We start from the raw sequence: 21,512 nt of genomic DNA on the forward strand, positions 1-21,512 counted from the left end.
ATATTCTTCTTTTCTTATTAAATATCCAGAGCTCTCCAAACAGATACCAATATAACCCAACCACCTGGAAATCTCTACAGCAAGAGCCACACTTTAGCCATGACTTTTAAGTAAAAGCTGTCTGCCATTAAAGCACCAAACAAGTCAGAAAAAAAAGCAAGTAAAAGTTATTCTTTCTTCTTATGGCTCTCCATGGCAGGATAGGCTGGTTATCAGTTAAAAGGTGGGCATGGGGCAGTCAACCCACCATGAATTACACCAGCAGCCAGTCACAAGTAGCTTAAGCAGAGAACAAGGCAGACCTTTAGAGGTAGAACATACTCTAGTTCTAAATAGCTTTACTGACCTCATCCACAATGACACAGCTGAAAGGATCAAGTCCTTGCCTCCAAAAAGCAGATTCCAGCAGACTTCCTCCGCTCGTGCTCAGCGTGCAGCAGATGATGTCGGACTCCAAGATGATATCCACTTGTACTTTCTGAGAGTGGCCCCGAACCTTCAAGTACAACAGGATACCATGTCTTCTTTTAGCTTTCTTGAACAACTTTAGAGCAATTTCTAACTGCCTAGACAATTCTAACTGCCAAACAGATCATGCATAATGCGTCATCCCAGTGAAACTATCTCTACTACAAGTGAAAGTAACCAGTTGGCTTAACCGAAGTGTTACTCTCGCTTTAAATTACAGATCAATGCCATTGAGGTGGCAAACTAGAAAGAAGTACTCCTTTATCTCTACAGCTATGCAATCTAGACACTGCGAGCAAAGTTTAGTTTGCCATCACATTTGTAACTCCTAGCCTCCACGACCATTAAGGGTCAGCATATATTCATTAAAGATGAACCTTCATTCATTCCGTGGTTCGTGCTACTCAGACTTAATTACTGTTTTGCTATCAGTGCTTATTTCCACTTTCAAACCTATCTCTTTCCACACAAAAAAATTCTTCCAGCTGTTGCTTGACTTAGAAACATTTAAAAGTATCTCAATTCCACTAGGACTATAAGGTGCATGAAAGTGCTGCAGATGATACATCCTAGAACATGAGGACAGGCACGTTTCTATTACCTTCTTTGCCAAACATGCCACATTTTGTTTAAAATCCACCCTTAACTCTAAGAGTGAATATTCCCATCCGTTTGGGGTTTTTTCTGCAATATGCAGTCAGAGTACACCTGATTTCACACCAGGCTGTCCATAACTTAATCAGTTTATGACTTTTATCTGTTTACCTACTAGTCTATATCCCAGCCACATCAAAACCAAATCTCCACTACAATTAAAGGATAGCAAGTATATACACATACATTAGCTGAGGTTTCTTAAAGAGCTGCCCTAAACTCCTACCTCCTTTAGTTGAGAAGCAAGCTGTTGTCTCTCCTTTGAAAGTCTGCCAATTTCATCATCTAACATCTGACTCTAGATGGGAAATAAAATAAAGAGAAACCACATATAAATATCAGGAATCATTAACACCACACATTTCCCATATACCTTTTTTCCTCATGCACCCTAGTTCATTTCCTAAACGTTTAGACTTGTTCAGACTGTCCTTTAATATTTACTGTGTCTGAGGAAGCTGATCAGTTTCTTAGAAAGTTGTAAATGTATTTAGACTTTGCAACACACAATACTACACCTTACATTTCTGTGCAACTGTGAAAACAATTTACCATCAGAAATCTGTAATTTGAGCAGAAGTGCCAAATTTTTAGACAAAAAAAATTGAAATCTTCAAGTGCAACACATATCCCAAAAATCTCAGATCACAAGGAGATCTTACTATTTCCAGTTAAACAAAAACAGAGCTTTGAAGTATACAATCAAATTAAGTCATTAAGATTTATAAATATGGTTACACTAAAAGCTAACTGGTGACAGAACCAAATGAAGACTATGCAACACTGGAGTAAGAAGTGGCATGACCAACCAGTTGAAAACACTAGTATAAGACGATAAAAAAAATTCCTGATGTAAAGTTCTTCATTCCCTTTCACAGTGCTAACCAACATTTCCATTAGTTGAAAAAGCAGGTGAAGAAAGAGTTACTGCTCAGGGGTGGCATTAAAAGGTAGAGTTCTTTACTCTTTGAATTCAGTTATGAAGACAGAAAACACAAACAGGGTTAAAAATACTATTATCTTACTACCTCCCTCTTCTCACATCTGTGCATGGCACGCTGACGAGACAGCATGTCCAGCTTTTGATCCAGAGCTGCTTTCTTCTTCTGAATATCCTGGTCACAGTCAGCTGGCTTTCGTTCTATGATAGAACAAAGGAAAACATACAGGAGGAATAGAAAAACTATGTTGCAGTAAGATGCATGACTGAAAGCAAGTGTTAAGTCATTAAGAACAAATGGACAAACTCATTTTTTGTTGCATTTTCCCTTTTTCTACTGAGTTCGTATCTTGTATCTTGCAGAACGAAGATAATGAGACTTGGTTCCAACTGTGGCTCTCAAATGCTGCATAGCTGCATTGCTTAAAAGTGATGGCTTTAACATGCATTTATTGTAATTTCTTTAAAAAAAAAAACAAACAAACAAGTTGTCATCTGTTTATTTCTTTGGTTTTGCTTAGATCTTAGGCCATATGTAAGCTGACACTTTCCAACTAAGACTGAGAAAAACAACACTTACAAAGCGCTGTGGCATAAAAATCTTTTACCAGATCGTCTTTCTTAAAGGACACGCGGTTCCACGTGTAAAACTTCATCCTGACCAACCTAGTGGCCTTCTGTGATGGAGTGACCACGTCAGTGGACTAGGGAAGAGCTACAGATGTCATCTATCTGGAGTTTTGTATGGCCTCTGACACGGTCCCCCACAACATCCTTCTCTCTAAATTGGAGAGAGATGGATTTGATGGGTGGACTGCTGGGTGGATGAGGAATTGGTTGGATGGCCACATCCAGAGGGTAGTGGTCAACAGCTCAATGTCCAGATTGGAGATCGGTGACAAGTGGTGTCCCTCAGGGGTCCATACTGGGACCAGTACTGTTTAATATCTTCCATCGACAGTGGGATCTAGTGCACCCTCAGCAAGAGGACTCCAGGGAGACCTTACTGCAGCCTGTCAGTACTTAAAAGGGGTTTCTAAGAGAGATGAGGACAGACTTGTTAGCAGGGCCTGTAGCGATAGGACAAGAGGTGACGGTTTTAAACTAAAAGAGGGCAAATTTATACTAGATCTAAGGAAGACATTTTTCACCATAAGGGTGGTGAAACACTGCCACAGGTTGCCCAGAGAGGTGATAGATGCCCCATCCCTGGAAACATTCATGGTCAGGTTGGATAGGGCTCTGAAAAACCCGATCTAGTGGAAGATGTCCCTGCTCACTGCAGGGGCTTGGACTAGATGGCCTTGAAAGGTCTCTTCCAACCCAAAGATAATATAATTCTATGATCATCAAGCTCTTAAAGAAGACTGAAGAAAAGTGATTTGCATGTTACTTACTCATTCTGTGTTCAACTTGCTTATCCAGGCTAAATCCCCGGACTTCACTGTTGATTGCTTTTTCAGCACCAAGTCGCACTAATTTGATATCACCACAATTCCCTGTTTACAAAATCAGAGCCAAAATATTTTTAGACTGCTCCAATCATCTCTGCACTTTGGTATGAGAGAGAAAAAATTTAAACATCATGGATATCAAACAAGGCTTTTCCTTTTTCTGCTTTTCAGGGGTTTGCAACAATTCACTTGTACTTATCTGAACACAGCTACAAAAAAAAAAAAATCAGTAATTCTGAACTCTAAAGGAAACAGATGTTGCTGATGTTTTAGTGGTGGCTAACAGTTAAGAATGTAATTTCGAATCAACATAACCACCTCTTATCCCCAGGCTTCTTTATTTAAAATTTACAGAATTCCTAAGTTAGAAAATTACCGAGTACCATCAGTAATGCAGCTGCTAAGTCAAACCGAATTAACATTTTGTTACAGTGTAGATTTTTTTCCCCAGTACAGACTAGATGCCTTGTTCAGAATTCATCTACTTTGTATTAGCAACAAACTAAGAGGATGGGAAAAAAAGGGAGAGGCTCTCAATTTTATTCAAAAATCAATGTAATAGTCTTGTGTTCAAATCTTTAAGGAGTACTTAGAAAAACTGGTGAACTGAAACTAACACTATGAGGAAAGTGTCAAGGTCTTTATAAAGACAAAGTACAATTTATTTTAAAAAAACATAATACACCTTTTAGAAAAGCACATTAAAATTAATAACAGTATGAGGATGTACCAGTCATGTTCTGCAAGAGAAAAAAGCTGCTTAGAGTAGCATACAAGTATTATATGTAATCAACTGTTCCAGTTACTCCTTCAGGTTTTGTCTATTTAACATATAAACAGAATTTTAAAATAAACCATACCCAAAGGCTCCTGTCTGTTTTGGCATTTTTCCTTAAATGCAACGATGATCTTTTTCATGAGTTCATCAACAGCAGCATTTGATGGTGCACAAACTAGAAAACGGTTTGGCTTGATCTTGGAATTTGCTTTTTGAGTTGTTTTGCAATTCCTAGTGTTCTGTAGATTAATTAACAATAAACCAAAACAGGCTCTTTAGATTGTTTTCATTTGTGATTTAAAAGCCAGACTGTATGCTCATCTTAATCAGTATGCAGAGTATGGGGACTATTACACTTTAGTATCTCTTAAGGTATGTCTTACACTGAGTAAGAAGTCAAATGTATTAATACTATTTGCATAAATTCCCTTCAACAATTATGTACCTGATGAATCTACTGGATGCTAATATGAAAACCATTAAAAGGGAACAGGGCAACTAACATTCTTTAATAAATCAAATAGTACTTTTTTTATGTAACAAAAAGTTTTATGTTTATACTACTGATTGTGCATGTTTTCTTGATTTTACTTTTTAAGTTCCATAAAATAAGTGTTTTCCAACATGCCCAAAAGGTATTATTTCCTCCTTTACACCCTATGCAGTACAGATTGAATTAAGTCATCTTAATGAATTACCTCCCAGTAATTACCACTACTACACTTCCATTTAGTTTAAGCGATCATTCACTTCCATTGGTAAACCAAACACCAGCACATGATGATCCCATCACGTTCACTTACTTCTCTCAAAACACGAGACAGAAGTCCAACAATAGTTTTTGATTTCCCTGTTCCAGGTGGTCCATGGATGAGGCAGATCTTGGCAAGCCCTGGATGTTGCTTTACCATGGCATAAGCTGTCTCAATGGCTCTCTTTTGATCTTCGTTGTATTCATTCATATCCGAGGCCTGAAGGAAAAGACAGGGAAAAAAATAATTAATTACTTTATGTTGATCAAACCTTCCATGTTCATTTTATGTATTTTCAGGATGTCTCCTACACCTCTAGTTATGACTCAAAAACTTCAACGGCATGGAAGGTTTTGATTCTAGGTTTGCTCTAGATGCACACCCAATCCTGACTCAAAAGCTGTAATCCAGGTTTTGTTTACTCTACACACCTTTATTTACACACCTTTATTTTGCATTTCCTTTTCCATACTACACCTTATTTCCTGAACAGACTCCTCTCCAGTAAAGAAAAAAAACTGAAAGCTGTTTAAAGGGCAGTACTAGTATCTATGTCAATACAGCAGAAACACCTGAGCAAATTCACACTCCTATCCACCCAATCAATCAACACTGAAAACCTCAGTGCTTTTGAAACTTGTCTATTTGCACTCCGTCATCTCAAAAGACAGCATGCAAGATCAGTTTCGAAAAACTCACAAGATCCAAATGCCCACTTTGTCATCCCTAACTATCAATTCTAGCTGCAGGACTTACAGCACTTTCTGAAGCTACGGGCAAATCTCTGGGACAGAAGTCGTTGTAACTTGGATTTATGATGGGTTTAGCCAGGGGACTCCTGCTCAATAGTAGTAGACCTTTGAATGTTCGGTGTGTGGTCACCAGGGAGCCAACCACCACACACCTCACTTGCTTATTTACAAAGAATGACAAATTGGCTCGGGTTTGCACAGAAAGATGACAGACTGTATGCTGCTCCTTTTGTCCTATTAAAAGGGGAGGGAGAAAAAAAAAAAAACAACACAAGTTAATTCAAAGAATATCCAAATTGTTAACTGAAAAGTATTCAAACAGGTCACTCAAAGGAATTCACCAGAACCAGGTGCTGCCTTCTGTTAGGGAGCCAACAACTAATTCTTGCAGAACACCCAAACTCCTTCTGCCACCCCGCATCTCCCCCCAAATAAAAAAAACAAATCAAAACAAACCCACCAGTGTTCTGTAACACAGATCACTGTTTTAATCAGGCAGTACTGATCTTGGTACTTGGTAATCCCGGCAATTCACAACTTCAGTTCCAGAAGACAGCAAAAATTTTAGTAAGACCACTGAATTTCATGGCACTTCATATCTTACAGCAATGCACTCCTAAAGATGTATGCAGAGCACTTACTCATCATTAGCTTCTGTTCTTACACAAAGTATTAACACCTATATTGAAGGAAGCCCCTAGAAAAATGCATGGAAAGCAGGTCTGCAGCTTCAGTTCCTGGCTTTTTATGAAGCTTCTAGCATGGAACAGACATGCTACAGTGGAAAAACAATCGCATTTCCTCCGAGGGAAGTGTTTTAATTTACAATTATCAACAGCCAGCTATGAAGAAGCATTTTACGGTACCAAGAAGAATCCCACTTTTATTTCAACCCCATTTACTTACTGGTTAAACAGCCAGATGCACGAGAAAATCGTGTCACAAGACCAACGTGACTCACTATGTGGTTCTCCATCTCACTTTCTTCCCTAAAGGTGTCTTTTTTCTTTTGGACCACCAAAAAGATTAAGTCATCCTCCTTCGGATGAAGCTGCCTTGCCAAATCACTTTCTCGAAAATGAGCTACCCAAAATACATTTTAAAATTAGAACATTAAAAGAAAAATGGTTACGATTACTTTCTGACTATAGAAGTACTACCATTAACATACTGCATATACTTCAGTAATACCCATCTGCTAACTTTTAAAGCTATTAAAAGCTATGGCAAAAGACTATGAAGAGTTTTAACTTCATCCTACATTCTTAAGACGGAACACAGCACTGAGCACTGTATAAAAACAGACCAAGCCAAGGACTATTTTATTTACCAAATGAAACTGAAACAAAATCCCAAATGAGTGAGATAGAAAGTATTCCACCAGCAATCAAGTATCTTTTTGTACTGAACACTTAAGGCACAAATACCCTGCAAAACACATTTCCATTACATGCATTCTGTAGAATAGCAAATTCAAGATCCTTTCTGTATTTAAAGCAAATAAAAAAAATTTCTACCTGTACGTGCTAGCTCACTCTAAGGCACTGTCTACTTGAAAATTAGAAGAAAATCAGAACACCCTCTTACCTGTAAAATCTGCTGTATTCAATTCGGCACAGTTGTTCTGTAAGTAGAAGTAGTAACTCTTCTCTCTTACTCTCTGGTTTTCTATCCACTCTTGTGCCAGCTACATGTTGGAAAGTAAAAGCTAAATAAAAATACTTTGAAGGGTTTAGTGTATCAGAATAGCTTATCATGACTCAAAGGGCAAACATACTAATCAACGAAAGGTAACAGACTGTCAAGTACAAGACATTCAAGAGTCTTACCCATTTCTTTAATATATGCATACACATTACATATAAACACACATAGGGCAAACGAAAGTACTTTCTCCCCACCCACTCCCCATTTAACGTACTTTCCTACAAAGCTCTTCAAAACAAACGTGGGTTCACCCTGAGTGCATGTTCACCTTAAAATACCAGTATTATCCTGATACTGACTTTGTTTTCTACCTTATTTCTATGAGAGAAGTGAAGCAACGACTGAACTTGAAAGCATACAGACTTTAATTGAAGGAGCACTGCGTTTTCTTACTATTAAACTGTAAAGTTAAACTGTTTGGAAAAAAAAAAATTCTCACATTAACCTACCCTCTCACATAAGTTCTCAACATAAATCAAAACATTACATTCTTATCCTCTTTTACAGACACTGTCATTGAAAGACCTCAGTTTCTTAAACAAAAATTTCTGGTTTAAGCTTTATATGCTATAAAGAAAGAGGAACCACCCCCTTTTTCCCATTTTTTACATGCTATTGTGGATGCGCGCCGAAAGAATAAAAAGCTTCACCGAAATGAATAACACTGACAATCCCTAATCTTAAACACAACTGTCTACATTTAGGGGAAATATTCACTCCTCTATTCAGATCTGTATCTGAACATTTTCAGAAGGTAAACAGAGGACATAAACCAGTTTTTATTCTCTTAGTAAAATTTACTAGGGTTGATGAAAACAAACTAAGAGGCAGATAGCTACTTACCGTTTCAAAGGCATTTAGCATCATCAAGGGGAAAAATGTATTAAAATAGTCATTGTATCCCTGAAATTGGACAGGAACAGGGGCTACTAGAGACTGCAGGAGATTACTTGGAGGTCCAAACTGGCTGGAGTTTGCGAACATTTCGTAAGTCCACTTTAGGACTTCATTAACAAAAATACTATGATCACGATGCTGAGCGCCAAGAAAAGAATAACGTGCTTCTCGTCCAGGCCTTCTAGAAATATTTGAAGCATTGTCGTTCTGTCTATTTTGTGGCTGGAGAACGTTATTAGAAATACAGGGTTGAGGTACATTACTGAAACTTGGAGACTTGCATGTTTGATTCCCTGTTGGTACAGCCTTAGCATTTGGTGGCCTGACCACCGCCGGTTTCACTGCATTCACTTTGCTTTTTGAAGCTGGAGGTAGCTTTTTAACATCTTCAAGATCCTTGCTGAAGGCTGCATTCCGTGAAGAACTTGCCGAGCTGAAAATTTTGGTAGTGGAAGGCTTTCTTGTTTTAGAAGGTGGCAGGAGAGAAGGTTTGGCAAACAAGTGATCCGCATCTGAGCTGCTGGCTGAATGCTTACTACAGTACTCTCCTGGTTTTTCCACTTTTTCCACACAGTCTTTGTACTTACATTTCACAATAGTCAAGGAGTCATTCTGCTGAAGGTTTTCAGTAGTATCCATTTCCTCTGTTTTTTTACTAGTCCTAGTAGTATCTTGAACACTTTCCTCCTCAGAACATAATTCCATATCCACAGGATCTAACTGAGTTAAAAATAGATCATCATCTTCTTCACTGTTTCCATCTGATTTACACCCATTTGCTTTTGAAGTTGTCTTCTCACCCTCAGGCTGGACAATGCAACCTTTTCCCGAGGGTTCATCTTTATCACCTGCAACAAGTGCAGCAGAAGAGACACTTGAATCCATAGGTACAGGAGGAACCATCATACTGTTATCCTCCAATTTTCTGTTCAAGTCTGAAGAACTAAGCATTTTAGAGAGACACATTTCCTCCTCCACAGAGAGGTTTTCAAATTTTCTCTCGCTGGCAAAGGGACAAACAGTCTCCTCCCTTTTTTTCTCTCTTTGGTTTTCAACAGATCCTTCGACAGAAGCCAGTTCAAAGCTTCTAGGATTTTGTTTCATAGGATTTTGTTTCATAGATCTTGTATCCACTTTGCTAACTTTTTTGTTTCTACTCTCAGAACTTCCTGCAAGATTTTTCACTCTCACACTTTTTTGAGGCCTTGTCTGCCTTAAAAACTGAAGGTCTTGGCAGGCTAGCAATTTTTTGTTATGTTTTACAGACAAGCTCTGAGGAGCAATTAGTTTAATCTTCTGTTTCTGTGCGACTCCAACTCTTCCTGCCGCTTTACCATAGCTGCGCAATTGAGCTAGGCTCTCTAAAGTGCGTTGGGATAATTCAAACGCCTTGCGGGGCGCCTTCTTCAGACCAAGTTTTTCTACAGTTGATGCTGGTGCAGGGCACTGCCGAACTTTCCTTGGAGGAACCACAGCAGGCACTGACCTGCCAGGTTGAGAATTTCTTGATGTACTTTGAAGTATTTTTTTACTTTGTACTGTTTTAAGAACAGGAAAGCTTTTAGGACTTCTTTGAATAGTTCTTGCTACCTTAGATTTTGCTTGATTCTTCCTTGGGCTCGCACTATTTTTCTTAAGGGCCAACTTTGAAGCTAATGACATGTTAGATGTAGATGCTCGGGGTTCAGTCAATTTTGAGTCCAGGGTGAAGTCTTTAGCAATAGTACCTTTGTCTGCAAAATTCTCTAGCTGATCTTTTGCATTTCCCTTACTAACAGATTCTTGCAGTGCTGAATTAGTTACTTCTTTTGTATCATCAGCTTCTTTCTGATGAGAAGTATTTTCCATCTGCTTTTCTGTCAAGCTTGCTTCTTCCTCCATGGTATCACCACTTACGTAATCCACATCATAACCCCATTCATTTGTGTGATCGCTCAGAAAGCCACCTGAATTACTGCTATCAGCTGTTGTTGAAACATCATCTTGCTTATACTCTTGAGTTGCTTCCGTACTATATGCTTGAGTATCTTGCCAAACTGAGAAGACATCAACTTCTGTTTCAAACTCAAAGTACTGAGACTCACAGTCTTCCAGTGACAAGGGAGAACTTGGTGTCTTTGATTCTGTTTTGTTATCACTACCAGAAATGCAGCTGGAAGTTGGAGGCTGCTTTTCAGGACACACATTTTCATTCTTTTTTTTTGTTTCCTCCTTGTCACCTTCTTCATCTGAAGAGTCTGAAATTATAATGACTTGATTGTCAAGGAAATCTGCATCACAGGGAGACTTGGTACTTTGGCCATCACTGGAAGATCTTACAGCACCTTTCACTTTCCTTTTAATACCACATACATTATGACGTACTGAGCTTTCTTGGCTTGAATCAAAGGGAAAATTGACACTTGTGGCATATGCAGCTAAAGATAATTTACTGAGTTCTCTATCAACCTGGGAGTCTGTTAAAGTATTATGTTCAGAAACCATCTTCACAAAATTTTCCTCTTTCTTCCCCACTGAATTGTTTTCTCTCTTGAAATACTCTGAAAACTTGAACAACCTATCACTTGATTCACACTTCATTGACAGTGGCCTGATCTGAGAAGCAGTGTTGGATATATCTCTCTTATTTTCAGAGCTAGATGGAACACGACCATTTGCTGACGTTTTATCCATACAAAATGTCTTTGAAATTTGATGTTTACAGTCATATTTAATCAAGTCATTTAAATTAGGCTGTTCCCGGTCTGAAATCTGCATGTCAGTGTCTTTCTTAAACACAGACTTTAACAGTGAACTTGATTTTTCTTCAGTGGATACTTTTTTCAGCAAGGTGTCGCTAATCCCTGAAAGCAAAATACGGTCATCTTCATTTTCCTGCATACCAGGTTCATTTTTAGAGGAGCTAGAGCAATCTAACGGTGTTTCCTTTGATACATGTTTAGTGGGGACCAGTCCGGATTGAAAAGCACTGTTGGTATTTTTTTCCTGCATACTTTCATAACTCCTTGAAGATAGAGTATCAACAGAGATTTCCTTTTCACACCAAGAATTCACTCCCTGATGTTTATGACAATCTTTGCTTGTACACAGATAGCCAGTGCAAAGCTTAGGTTGCTCTACCACTGCTTTTGAAGCGCTTGTTGCTAAACTGCAGTTTTTCAAGTGGTGCGGCTTTGCTGGCTGTGCTACTTCTGAGGGCCATTCAGTTTTCTGTACCTTGTTTTTCAAATTTGTGAGTCTATATGCATCTACCTTAAACTTTGAAGAGGAACTGGAAGACATATTGCTTTGTTTTACATCCGAGCTGTAAACATGTTCTGGAGAATCAACATGAGTCTGAACAGCCAGACGCATTGGTGTTATGGGTCCTGCTTCACATTTGTTTTCCAACTCTTCACTTGTTCTGAAATCTAAATGCTGGACATCTGGATTAAAGCACTGATTATCCATATTGCATTTCCCAGCCACAAGATCATTGCTCCTGTTTTCCTGAACTTTCCCACATACTTTTGTTGCCAAAGAGTTCTGTGGCCAGTCATATTCCTGAGTTGTAAAGTCATCAACTTCCTTTTTAATATTCATCAAGAGGCCTTCTGTGGATGTCCAAGATCTTGAACTTTTAGATGTATCTATACTTTCCTCTTCCCAGGCACTCTTTCTTCTAGAGAATAGGTTCTCTTGACAATCTTCATCTCCGTCTTCTTTCGGTCTGACAGCAAATGGTGAACAAAGGGCATCTCTACCATGTACACTCACCTTGCATCCTTCACCACATGCACTCTTCTCTTGCTTTATAGAAGTGGCAGGCAAAGTTGTAGAGTTTGCATTGTTTCCTATAGGCACAGGGGTATTCAATGCTCTGTCCTTTATACTTCTTATAACTTGTTTTAGACACACTTGTAATTCCTGGGTTTCCTGGATGTTCAGCTGCCAACCCGAAGACAGATTTCCTCGTAGAAGAAGATTGAGTTTGTCTAGGTATTGCTTGCAAAGAGCATGCTGGCCAATTTGATACCCTTCTCTAAGAAGGCTGCGTATCAACTGCACACAGGCGTGCTGCACAGAGTTAGAAGCTTGTAAAGATACTGATGATGAACCTCTCACACAGTGTCCAGATGATTTTTCAGTGCACCGTGTAAATGCGGTAGCTGGAAGCTTAGCACATCTCACCACTGCTTCCACCCACTCTTGGGAGCTAATCCATAGCAAATGCAGGCACTTTTTATTTCTGTGTAGTTCAATAATGGACACCAAGATCAGGAGAAAAAATTCTGAAATTTTGTCACACTGCTGGATTCTCTCATTGAGAATATCTTTGATTTCCGAGCAGAGGTAGTGAATGACCTCCACTATATACGCTACACCCAAGTCCTTGAGATCCATAAGCGACTGAACAAAAGGGATGAACCACAGAAACGTGCTGTTATGGACACGCATATCTCTGCCAATATCAGACTGAAGCACATTAGCCAGCGTTTGCATATCTTCATACATGTTGGGGCAGTAGTCTGGACAAATGGCAGTCTTCCATCCAGTATCCTGAAAAATAAATTCACCACAAATCATCCTCATTATGCACATCTGCACAGTTCAATCTGCCAGAATGTTTTCTAGCTATAAAAGTTACTTTCTCTCAAATATATGTTGATTAAATTATAGCATCTCTTATATCCTAATATAAATCAAAATCTAAATCTAAAGAAATGCAAAAAATAAAGATCAAACTAACACATGTATGACAAACTCATTTCCTAAAATGTAACCTATGAAGTAAGTATAAAGTAGTACTTCCTTTAAAAATCACTGTGAAATCCTCCAAAGATGTTACACTGACATAATTTAACCTCAGATAATCAAATATACATTTAAAGCCTTTAAAAAACATTTCATAAATACAACACACCAACACCAAGAGAACACACTCACAAATGTTTCTTCTGCTTTATAACAAGAAAAAAATGGTGCTATTTTGGAGCACGGTCTAACATTTGAAAGTTCATCAATGCACACCTCATCACTCCATACTCAATGTATTAGTTTATAATACTGAGAAACAAAAAGCAAAATACAAGAACTCAATCAGCAACTTTTCTTTCAAATTGAATTCAGAGTTTTCATCGAGGTACCAATGTTTGTTTCAATCCTGATACCAATTCTTGGGCTTTAATACCATCTGTCCCTAATCCACAAACACATTCTTCTTTCCTCTTACAGCCTGAAAGTACCAGGTAAACAAGACGTCACCTGACTGCCTGCTATTAAGGCACACAACAGTGACATACATTATTTAACATTTTTTCTTTACAATGTTACTAGTAGAAACACGAGTATCTTCCCCTCCGTATTTTATAGATGGTTTAAACTGACAGTGTCATTCAGCGATCAGAGTTAGAAGAACAGAGAAATACAATTTTTTTTAATACCTTTTGAGGCTTTTCTGTGTTATAATTATAAACAATCTGACTGCAAGTAACCATGTCATCATTGTAGTCTGACTCCGGCTCAGATTTTGTCCTAAAGAGAAATACAAATCATTATAGACTTCACACAACTAACTTAAACTACAAGAAAGCCAACTGGCCAAGACACAGATTTCACTTTTCAGATACTGACCATGTGAATATTAGAACTTGTCAGCAATAAAACATACCTATGAAAAGATAGCATATTTACAAGTTTTTTGAAAGAACCTCACAATTTTAGGGGACGTACTTCATCTTTTCATTGCTTGAAGTTGGCAACATCTGATTTTTTTACTTGTCATCTCCCTCCCCCAACACAAACTAAGGCAGCACTGACAAGAAAACCAAGACGAAGCTACTACGCTACCTGGTATTAAAATCAAAAAACTGTTCTAGTCTCTTAGTAAAACTGACCTCTTAAAGCTACTGCGTATATTTTTTATCTCATTGTTGTAGCTCGCACTGTTGATAATGGTTTGAAAGGCTTGGACAGGATCAATAAGCTGACCCCATACTTTAGATCCGAGCTGATCCAAAATAACCATGAAACAATGAAGCGCTGGCCAGAAGGGGTCAGTAGAATCATCTGAAACATAACAGTAATATTGGGGAGAGTTGAAATGCAAGAGTCCTGTACATTCTTAGACTAAGCTGAAGTTGAAAGTAGTTGGTTTTCACAGATTTTTCTTACGTACTAATATATAGAAACGTATTCTAGTAAGTTGCAACTATACTTTTTGACCCGGAAAAAAGAAAAAGGATGAAAAAAGTCAACATCGCTTATCTGTACAGACACTGCCCCTTACACAGTCTTAAATCAACAGGAACCTGGATAACTATTACTAACATTTCCTAACTCTATGAAACTGATTCTTCCACACCAGTTTTTGCAGTGCTGTTCTAAGAAGTGGGTACAACTTACACAGCTATGACAATTTATACTTCACGTTTAAGCTAGAAGCAATGGCGTTTCCTTCAAGTGTGTTCTTCCTTCTTCATATAAGATAGCATTCTATCCTTAGTAAACATACTAAGCTTATAAAGATCTAGTCACTTAAAAGGCCGCCCTGGTCTTGAGCTCGTGTGCCATTCCCAGGCTATGCCATCGCATGTGGCCTACAAGAATGGCCAAGGGCTACTAGTCTAAATTCTAAAGTCTAAATTCCCGGCTGCAAAAGGAGTTCCTTCAAACAGACGGATGGAAGAGTCAAATTTTAAGCAAGCTGCAGCAATTCAGAAGAAGGTGTTTCTTTTATTTTAGGACTCAAAATTCAAACTTCATGCCACAATGAAATGCGCATTCCCATACAACCTGTACATTAAATGGAAATTATATTGTAGAAATTATAGATTTATCCTCAAAACCTCTAAGCCAGGCTTATGCAAAGCACTGCCATCCATTCTCCACTTAAAAGTTTGTTCAAATGTCATTTTTCACTATTTGTCAGTATTGCCCAAATATTGTGCAATATTGGCCATCTTCCAGAAGATAAATCAGCCTCAGTTAAAAATCACCTCAGCATTACACTACTAAAAATTTACTCAGACAAGGAAGTTTGATAAAGATGAAAAATAGGCTATGAACTGTCTTGATCTCAGCTGTTGAAAGGAGTTACCAGCTGCTTCTTTCTCCATGGTGTGAAGTATAGACTGCATGAAATCATTTTGTTTGTCTGGGCCCAGTAACAAGGAGTCCATAGCTTGTTCTTCCAGCACCGTTAGCAACATACAAATCCCTACAAGAAAAAAAGCAGCAACCTGTCAGTGTTATTTGCAAAAATTTGTTCTAATTTTCACCAAATCAAGGATCATTTTCCAAATGCCATTACCAGTGTAACACTTAACCAGAGATCAGCAGCAACTAATTAAACACAAACTCACTACTGCAGTTGTGCAACATTCGATTTTCCCATTTGACATGCCCCAAAATAAACAGCACCTAGGAAATTGTAGAGCTCTGACTTGAAAGAAGTGCTTACAACATGAGAGAGACTACATGCACAAATTAATTTCTGATCATAAATACTCACCTAGCCAATAGTTCTTGTAGTTGGCAGTATCATATAAATGAGACGGCAGAAGGATGAGTTTACCCTTTTCAATCATTGAAGAGCTGTAAATATCTGGACTCTCAAAAAGCCCCAACTCAATAACTTTGAACAAGCAAGTCAGCACTTCCTGTAAGTCGTAGTAATCATCCCTGTCAACCTTTCCTAAATTCCTTGCTGTTAGGATGGCCCATCGACGAATCTAAGAATTAAAACAAAAAAAATTATAGATCAATAAAAAGAACAAAAAAATCACAATGCTGTAAGATCAGGAATCACTGCTACTACAAACGGGACAAAACTACGTTTTTACTCAAGCAAGGTCTCGTAATTGCAAGCAAGAGTTAGTCTTTTTCCAAAATAACCTTAGAAACAAGCTTACTATAGGTATGAGTAGTTGGTAACAAAGTTAAAATTCAGGGTAATATATACAAACAAAACTTCTTCAGAACAAAGTTAAAATTCAGGGTAATATATACAAACAAAACTTCTTCAGATTCATGTGACAAAGGGACAGCATTTGATTTTGTACTTGCTTTATACTGTTTAAACATTATTGACCAATATTTACCAGTTAGATAATTGTATATTATAACAACAAGTTGCGTTGTCAGCACAGGACACTTGTCATTTCTTGCCTTGGTGGAATCATTCTCTGACCTACTGAGAAAACTTCAAAGTTTGAGCAAGTGTAAGGTACAATACTATTAAATCTCTTACTGTTTCTTAGGACAACTTGAAATTTTGTATGCCACATTGGTGTTTAAGTAAGCCAGTCTTCGAAAGGGTTACAGCCACAACCTGCCCACCAGCCACAGCAAATGTAACCTGACTCACCAAAGCTGCATCAAATGAGGTGAGAAATGATATGAACTCGCATTCTCCTGATATAAACAAGTGGCCCACTTGAGTTACAGTACTCCTTCGAGAGTTACACATCCAAATTCACTTTACACAGACAGAAAAGTCCCTGTGTGGTGTTTAAGTCCTGTGATTTCTAAGATCATGCAAAGAAAGCACTCAATCTCCCTTCAGGATTAACATGGTGCATGAAACCAGGATCCACTGTTCCAACAGGCCCTCCCAATTGCAGCAGAGTGTTTGTTCCCAAGTTCTCTGCATTATTACTATTTTTCAGTACTCTTCCCTATTATCGATACCAGTTTCACATCCAGGATGTGTATATGTAGTTTGAAGGAACAGCCCTCTTACTGGATAATACATCATGTTCAAAACAATGTAGAAAAAAACCCCTCAGGTCTTTTTTGTAATCTCTCAAATCCTTTTAACCAGCAAAAAAAAAAAAAAAAATTAGAAGCGTTGCTAACAACTGCAATTGCAAAGCCTCTCAACCCTTTCAACCTAGACACTTCCAGGACTCCAAAATTTCTGTGTTACTTTCTTAAAAGATTGGATTCAAAAAGACAGCAGTCTCTGCTATGTGCACCAGCATGAATGATACTAAGGTCAGCTGACACTTCTAAATATCATATCACTTTCAAATGATCTTTTGATCTCTGACTGTTCAACTGTTCAACTTTAAAATATCCCATATGGATTCAGACCCGGGGGGGGGGGGGCGGCAGGGAGAAACCTGCAGAGTTTTAAGTTGTCCCACCACAGAATACACAAGTCCATTAAAACACAGTATTTCCTCCTTGTAATGACAAAATCCAGTGACAATTAAAGGGCACTTCAGAGTAATTACACTGCTGAGCATCTCTTCTTGCAAGTAACTACACTATTCTCACTTCTTCAATTTTTCAGGTTCTGAATATTACTAAAATGTGAAAGCTTCTAGGGATGGAGAAAGAACAGGGAAGGAGAAGGGGATTAATACACTAAATTACAAAACCTGGCCCACTGGAGAAGAACTCCACTTGGGAGTAAACGGCATAAATTTACAGTTTGGTTGAACATCTATAACTTCTGCTGACTAAATGCAAACAGTGAAGTGATTCTAGAAGTTACTGCAAAAGAAGAGTTTGCTCTCCTTCAGCAAGGGCAACTACATTCCTACCAAAATCTCATTTTTATATATATACCGTTAAAGAAAAATAAAGAAAATCAAACAAAATTCTGAATGCCATATTTTCATATTCTTGTCATTAAAAATAAGAATCTGTTCTGATGCTTTTTAAAACAAAGTTTTAGTGGAACAGAAAAAGCAACTTACCGCTTCATTTGGGTGTACCAAAAAGAGATAAATTCCTGGATATTTCTCAAAGACCTGAAAGGAGTTGTGACTCTGTTCCATTCTACAGAGCACTTCTACACAGAGCTCACCTGAAAGGACACACATAGTTATATAGTAAGGACTAATTTATATGCTTACAAAAAAACCCCAACACACTATTTAGTGTCAAAATAAATATTTTTCTTTATATATATATACACACACAAGGGTACTTCAAGTTTAACTTATTTGCAGCTCCTTCAGTAGAAACAATACCATTCCCTTCCAACTGCATACTTTAAGATACATACTGACTTTCTCGTGCAGCAGCAGATATGGGTATTTCAGTATTTCTAGAAGGGGCACTCGCAGATTATTCTCAAAATCCGGGCCCACATAACCAGACAGCTGTGTCTCTCCATTCTCATCCACTATAAACAACTCATTATCTTCTCCAGATTCTTCACGCATAGATTTCTCAATGTGGGCCACAAGACGGGAAATTTCCAACTCCCACAAAACCTGTTCAGTAGGGAAAAACAACTTATCAAAGTGCATTTGTGAAGAAAGTGATTAAGGACATTTATCATCACATGCAGAAACCTTAACTAGACTTTCAAAACTTACAATTTCATTTTGAAAAGTTTCTTTCCAAGCGTGGTGTGCAACAATAAAGTTTTGACATGGCATTCAGATAGTGCAAATAACAGAACTCTCACTTCAGAGTTAAGATTATAGAGCAATTTTTAAGAGAGTGACGTTCGAACCAGAAATATTTTTGTAATTCTGTTAAATATTCATAAACTGTTTCAATAATATTTCAAGCCACAGGTTACTCACAAAATTTTGTTCCATTGGCCAGTATAAAAAAGTGCACAGTACAAAAAACCACTGTATTTAGGAAGATGGGAAAAGCAATTTTAAAATCTTGCCTTCTCACATATCTTGCGAAGTATTAGTGGGAGTGAATGTAAACAATGCCAACAGACTGATCGACTTGCTGAATATTTGTAGGGGATTTGGCTCACATAACAATATTCATCTAAAGTAACTGCTCCAAACCTCAGTTAGAAACCAAGGTTATTTCCTACAGTTAATAGACACAGAAAGGAACTTTCAGCAGTCCAGTCACTCCACATATTTCCAGTCTATACTTAGATGGGATTGCTCTCCAGAGAAATCTAGCTGACTAAAGAACAACCATCTGTATCATGATCAATTGGCTACAAATATTCATTTTACATACATATACACGTAAGGGAAAAAAAGCTTTTCAAAATACAGAACTGGATACTAATAAGGGAGAATTATAAATGGCTTATAATAAAGTTTCTAAACTTTTTTGATTGTTTTAATCGCACAATCTCACAAGCTTGCAAGATCAGACCTCTGAAATTCAAGCATAGTAGAAAACTGTGAATGAGAAATGAAAGCAAAAAGAGGAACAAACCCAAAGCTGAACAGAAGCCAGAAGAAGGAAGAAAATACATTAAAGAAATAGAGCTGTTAGTTTGTTTGGCAGGTGTTCTTTCTTTCAGCTGTCAAACCATCATAGCATGAAGTTCGAGCTATAATGTCTAGTCAGCAACTTCCCACTACTGTTTTAGTTCTTGCTAATTTGAATATATGCAAAACAAGAGGACCCTCTTGTTTTATGATCAGCTCTTTGCAAATCAACATTAAAAAAAAAGCAGACAGTTAAAAAGCAACATACTCTATTTGCAAAAAACAATAGAACACAACCCCTGCACAAAACTCCCCCCAATACCAAGGCTGGACCACAGAAGCCCCTTCTGAAGTTTTCCTTCAGTTCTGAGTCCTCTCACTCAGTAATGGGCAGGAGCCAAGTCTCTTAATTACCTCATGCAACCTTGGCAATTTTTCCCTTGCTTTGTGGTATTCAACCACACACTCCAGGCAGTAACAGAGATCATCATTGGATCCTTCAAGATCTTCCGGGGACAACCGTTTAGAAGCATAGCTCTTCAGGAACTCAGTGGTGTCAGAACCACTAGGCGTACACCATCGACATGTGCTCATTCTTTGGATGGAAAGAAGAAAGAATTAACAGAAGTCCAAAGACTGAAAGCAGCAAAATATTTCCTTTCAGCCACAATAGTACCTAGTTTTCAAGTGTGATGAGTTTCAGGATTTATCTAATTCATTAGCAGTGTACATGCATGTGTTCTTGGGTGTTCTTAGATCACAGAAGCGCATGCAATTAAACAAAAAAATACAGATTAAAGCATTAAATGAACATTACAAAAAAATGCCTGCTAAATGGCAAATATTAAGAGTAAAGCACCAAAAAGAAATCAAATTACATAGTTTGCAAACTACGAAACAACATGTGAACATTCACTTTACATACAAAAAAAACCCCACCCTCATCCACACTTAACGCCTACTTTCCAGAACTACAGTGCTAAAGTTCATTATATTATTTTACTGGTATCTATGGAATCTAGGTCTAATGAGTACAAAAATTTAATTAGCTTTTTTTCTTAATCTGCTGCTAAAATTTATAGGTCAACAAATCCCTGTTGTCAAAAGCAAAGGATATTTATGTAGAACTTTCCTGTCTTCATTATTGTTATTATTACAGTTTGAAAGCATCATAAAATTCTCACCACAGATTGCTTCCTCTAAAAACAAAAGTTCTTCACTAAGCAGAAATACAGTCATCTCAGATCCTGCTAGTCTGAAAAACTCAACAGAATACTGGAAAAGCACAAACACTTGAACTAACTATATAAAAGGAAAGGCAGTAATTGCTTCTGTTATTCAGCATAACAAGAAACGCAAAAGGGAAATCTAGGTAAGGCAAAACCATACATTTCCTCATACATACACACACTGGGGAAAAAAACAATTGTGGTATTTACCTTCGGAAGAGGAAGCAGTTTGCTGTGCAGGTGTGCCAGGTCACATGGTGGGACAGAGAGCAGCACTAGCCGGCAGCTAGGGAGCGGGGCTGCCACCTCCAGCCATGCCTGCGGGTACAGCCCAGCAAAGCGGTATCGTCAACAATCCATCCCCTTAGTAACCAAGTCTTGATGGTGTTTCGAAGATCTAGAGCAAAACGGGAACATCAGAAACCAGTTCAGTTCACACGTTATAGACTAAGACTCGCTTTTAATTAACACTTTATATTAAGCACACATTTACTAAAGGGATTATTTGCAACTGAATCCCTCCTGTCATTCAAGAGTGGGTAATACAATATCTATCTCACCTTTTTCTAAAAAAGGCGTAAAAATTTACCTACGCACATTAAGCAAGGAAATGGCTTAAGCAAGCGTACGCGGATACATAAGCCTCAGCTGAGCACAGAGCCCTCGCCCTGCAACGCTCAGCTATCGCTCCGCTTTCACGGCTGCCCGCTGATGAGCGCCGACACCTGCGCACAGAACCGCCTACACCG

The 21,512-nt window shown here is 38.1% G+C and overlaps 1 protein-coding gene across 1 annotated transcript in view; it reads right to left on the bottom strand.

Annotated features, from left to right (window-relative positions):
• Positions 1–20,128, bottom strand: part of SETX (senataxin) — a 29,686-nt gene extending 9,558 nt beyond the window's left edge. The window contains exons 1-17 of the mRNA XM_010294155.1: positions 19,949–20,128; positions 18,400–18,610; positions 18,089–18,198; positions 15,895–16,114; positions 15,481–15,600; positions 14,279–14,450; positions 13,826–13,916; positions 8,349–12,941; positions 7,386–7,485; positions 6,705–6,881; positions 5,803–6,032; positions 5,098–5,265; positions 4,377–4,533; positions 3,460–3,561; positions 2,151–2,263; positions 1,349–1,420; positions 347–496 (exon numbers count right to left, since the gene is read on the bottom strand). Coding sequence (XP_010292457.1) covers positions 347–496; positions 1,349–1,420; positions 2,151–2,263; positions 3,460–3,561; positions 4,377–4,533; positions 5,098–5,265; positions 5,803–6,032; positions 6,705–6,881; positions 7,386–7,485; positions 8,349–12,941; positions 13,826–13,916; positions 14,279–14,450; positions 15,481–15,600; positions 15,895–16,114; positions 18,089–18,198; positions 18,400–18,610; positions 19,949–20,128 — 6,966 coding nt within the window. The remainder of the gene's footprint in view (positions 1–346; positions 497–1,348; positions 1,421–2,150; positions 2,264–3,459; positions 3,562–4,376; positions 4,534–5,097; positions 5,266–5,802; positions 6,033–6,704; positions 6,882–7,385; positions 7,486–8,348; positions 12,942–13,825; positions 13,917–14,278; positions 14,451–15,480; positions 15,601–15,894; positions 16,115–18,088; positions 18,199–18,399; positions 18,611–19,948) is intronic.
• Positions 20,129–21,512: the final 1,384 nt, after the last annotated feature.

The sequence above is a fragment of the Phaethon lepturus genome, unplaced genomic scaffold (assembly GCF_000687285.1).
Source record: "Phaethon lepturus isolate BGI_N335 unplaced genomic scaffold, ASM68728v1 scaffold39229, whole genome shotgun sequence".
Lineage (NCBI taxonomy): Eukaryota > Metazoa > Chordata > Aves > Phaethontiformes > Phaethontidae > Phaethon > Phaethon lepturus.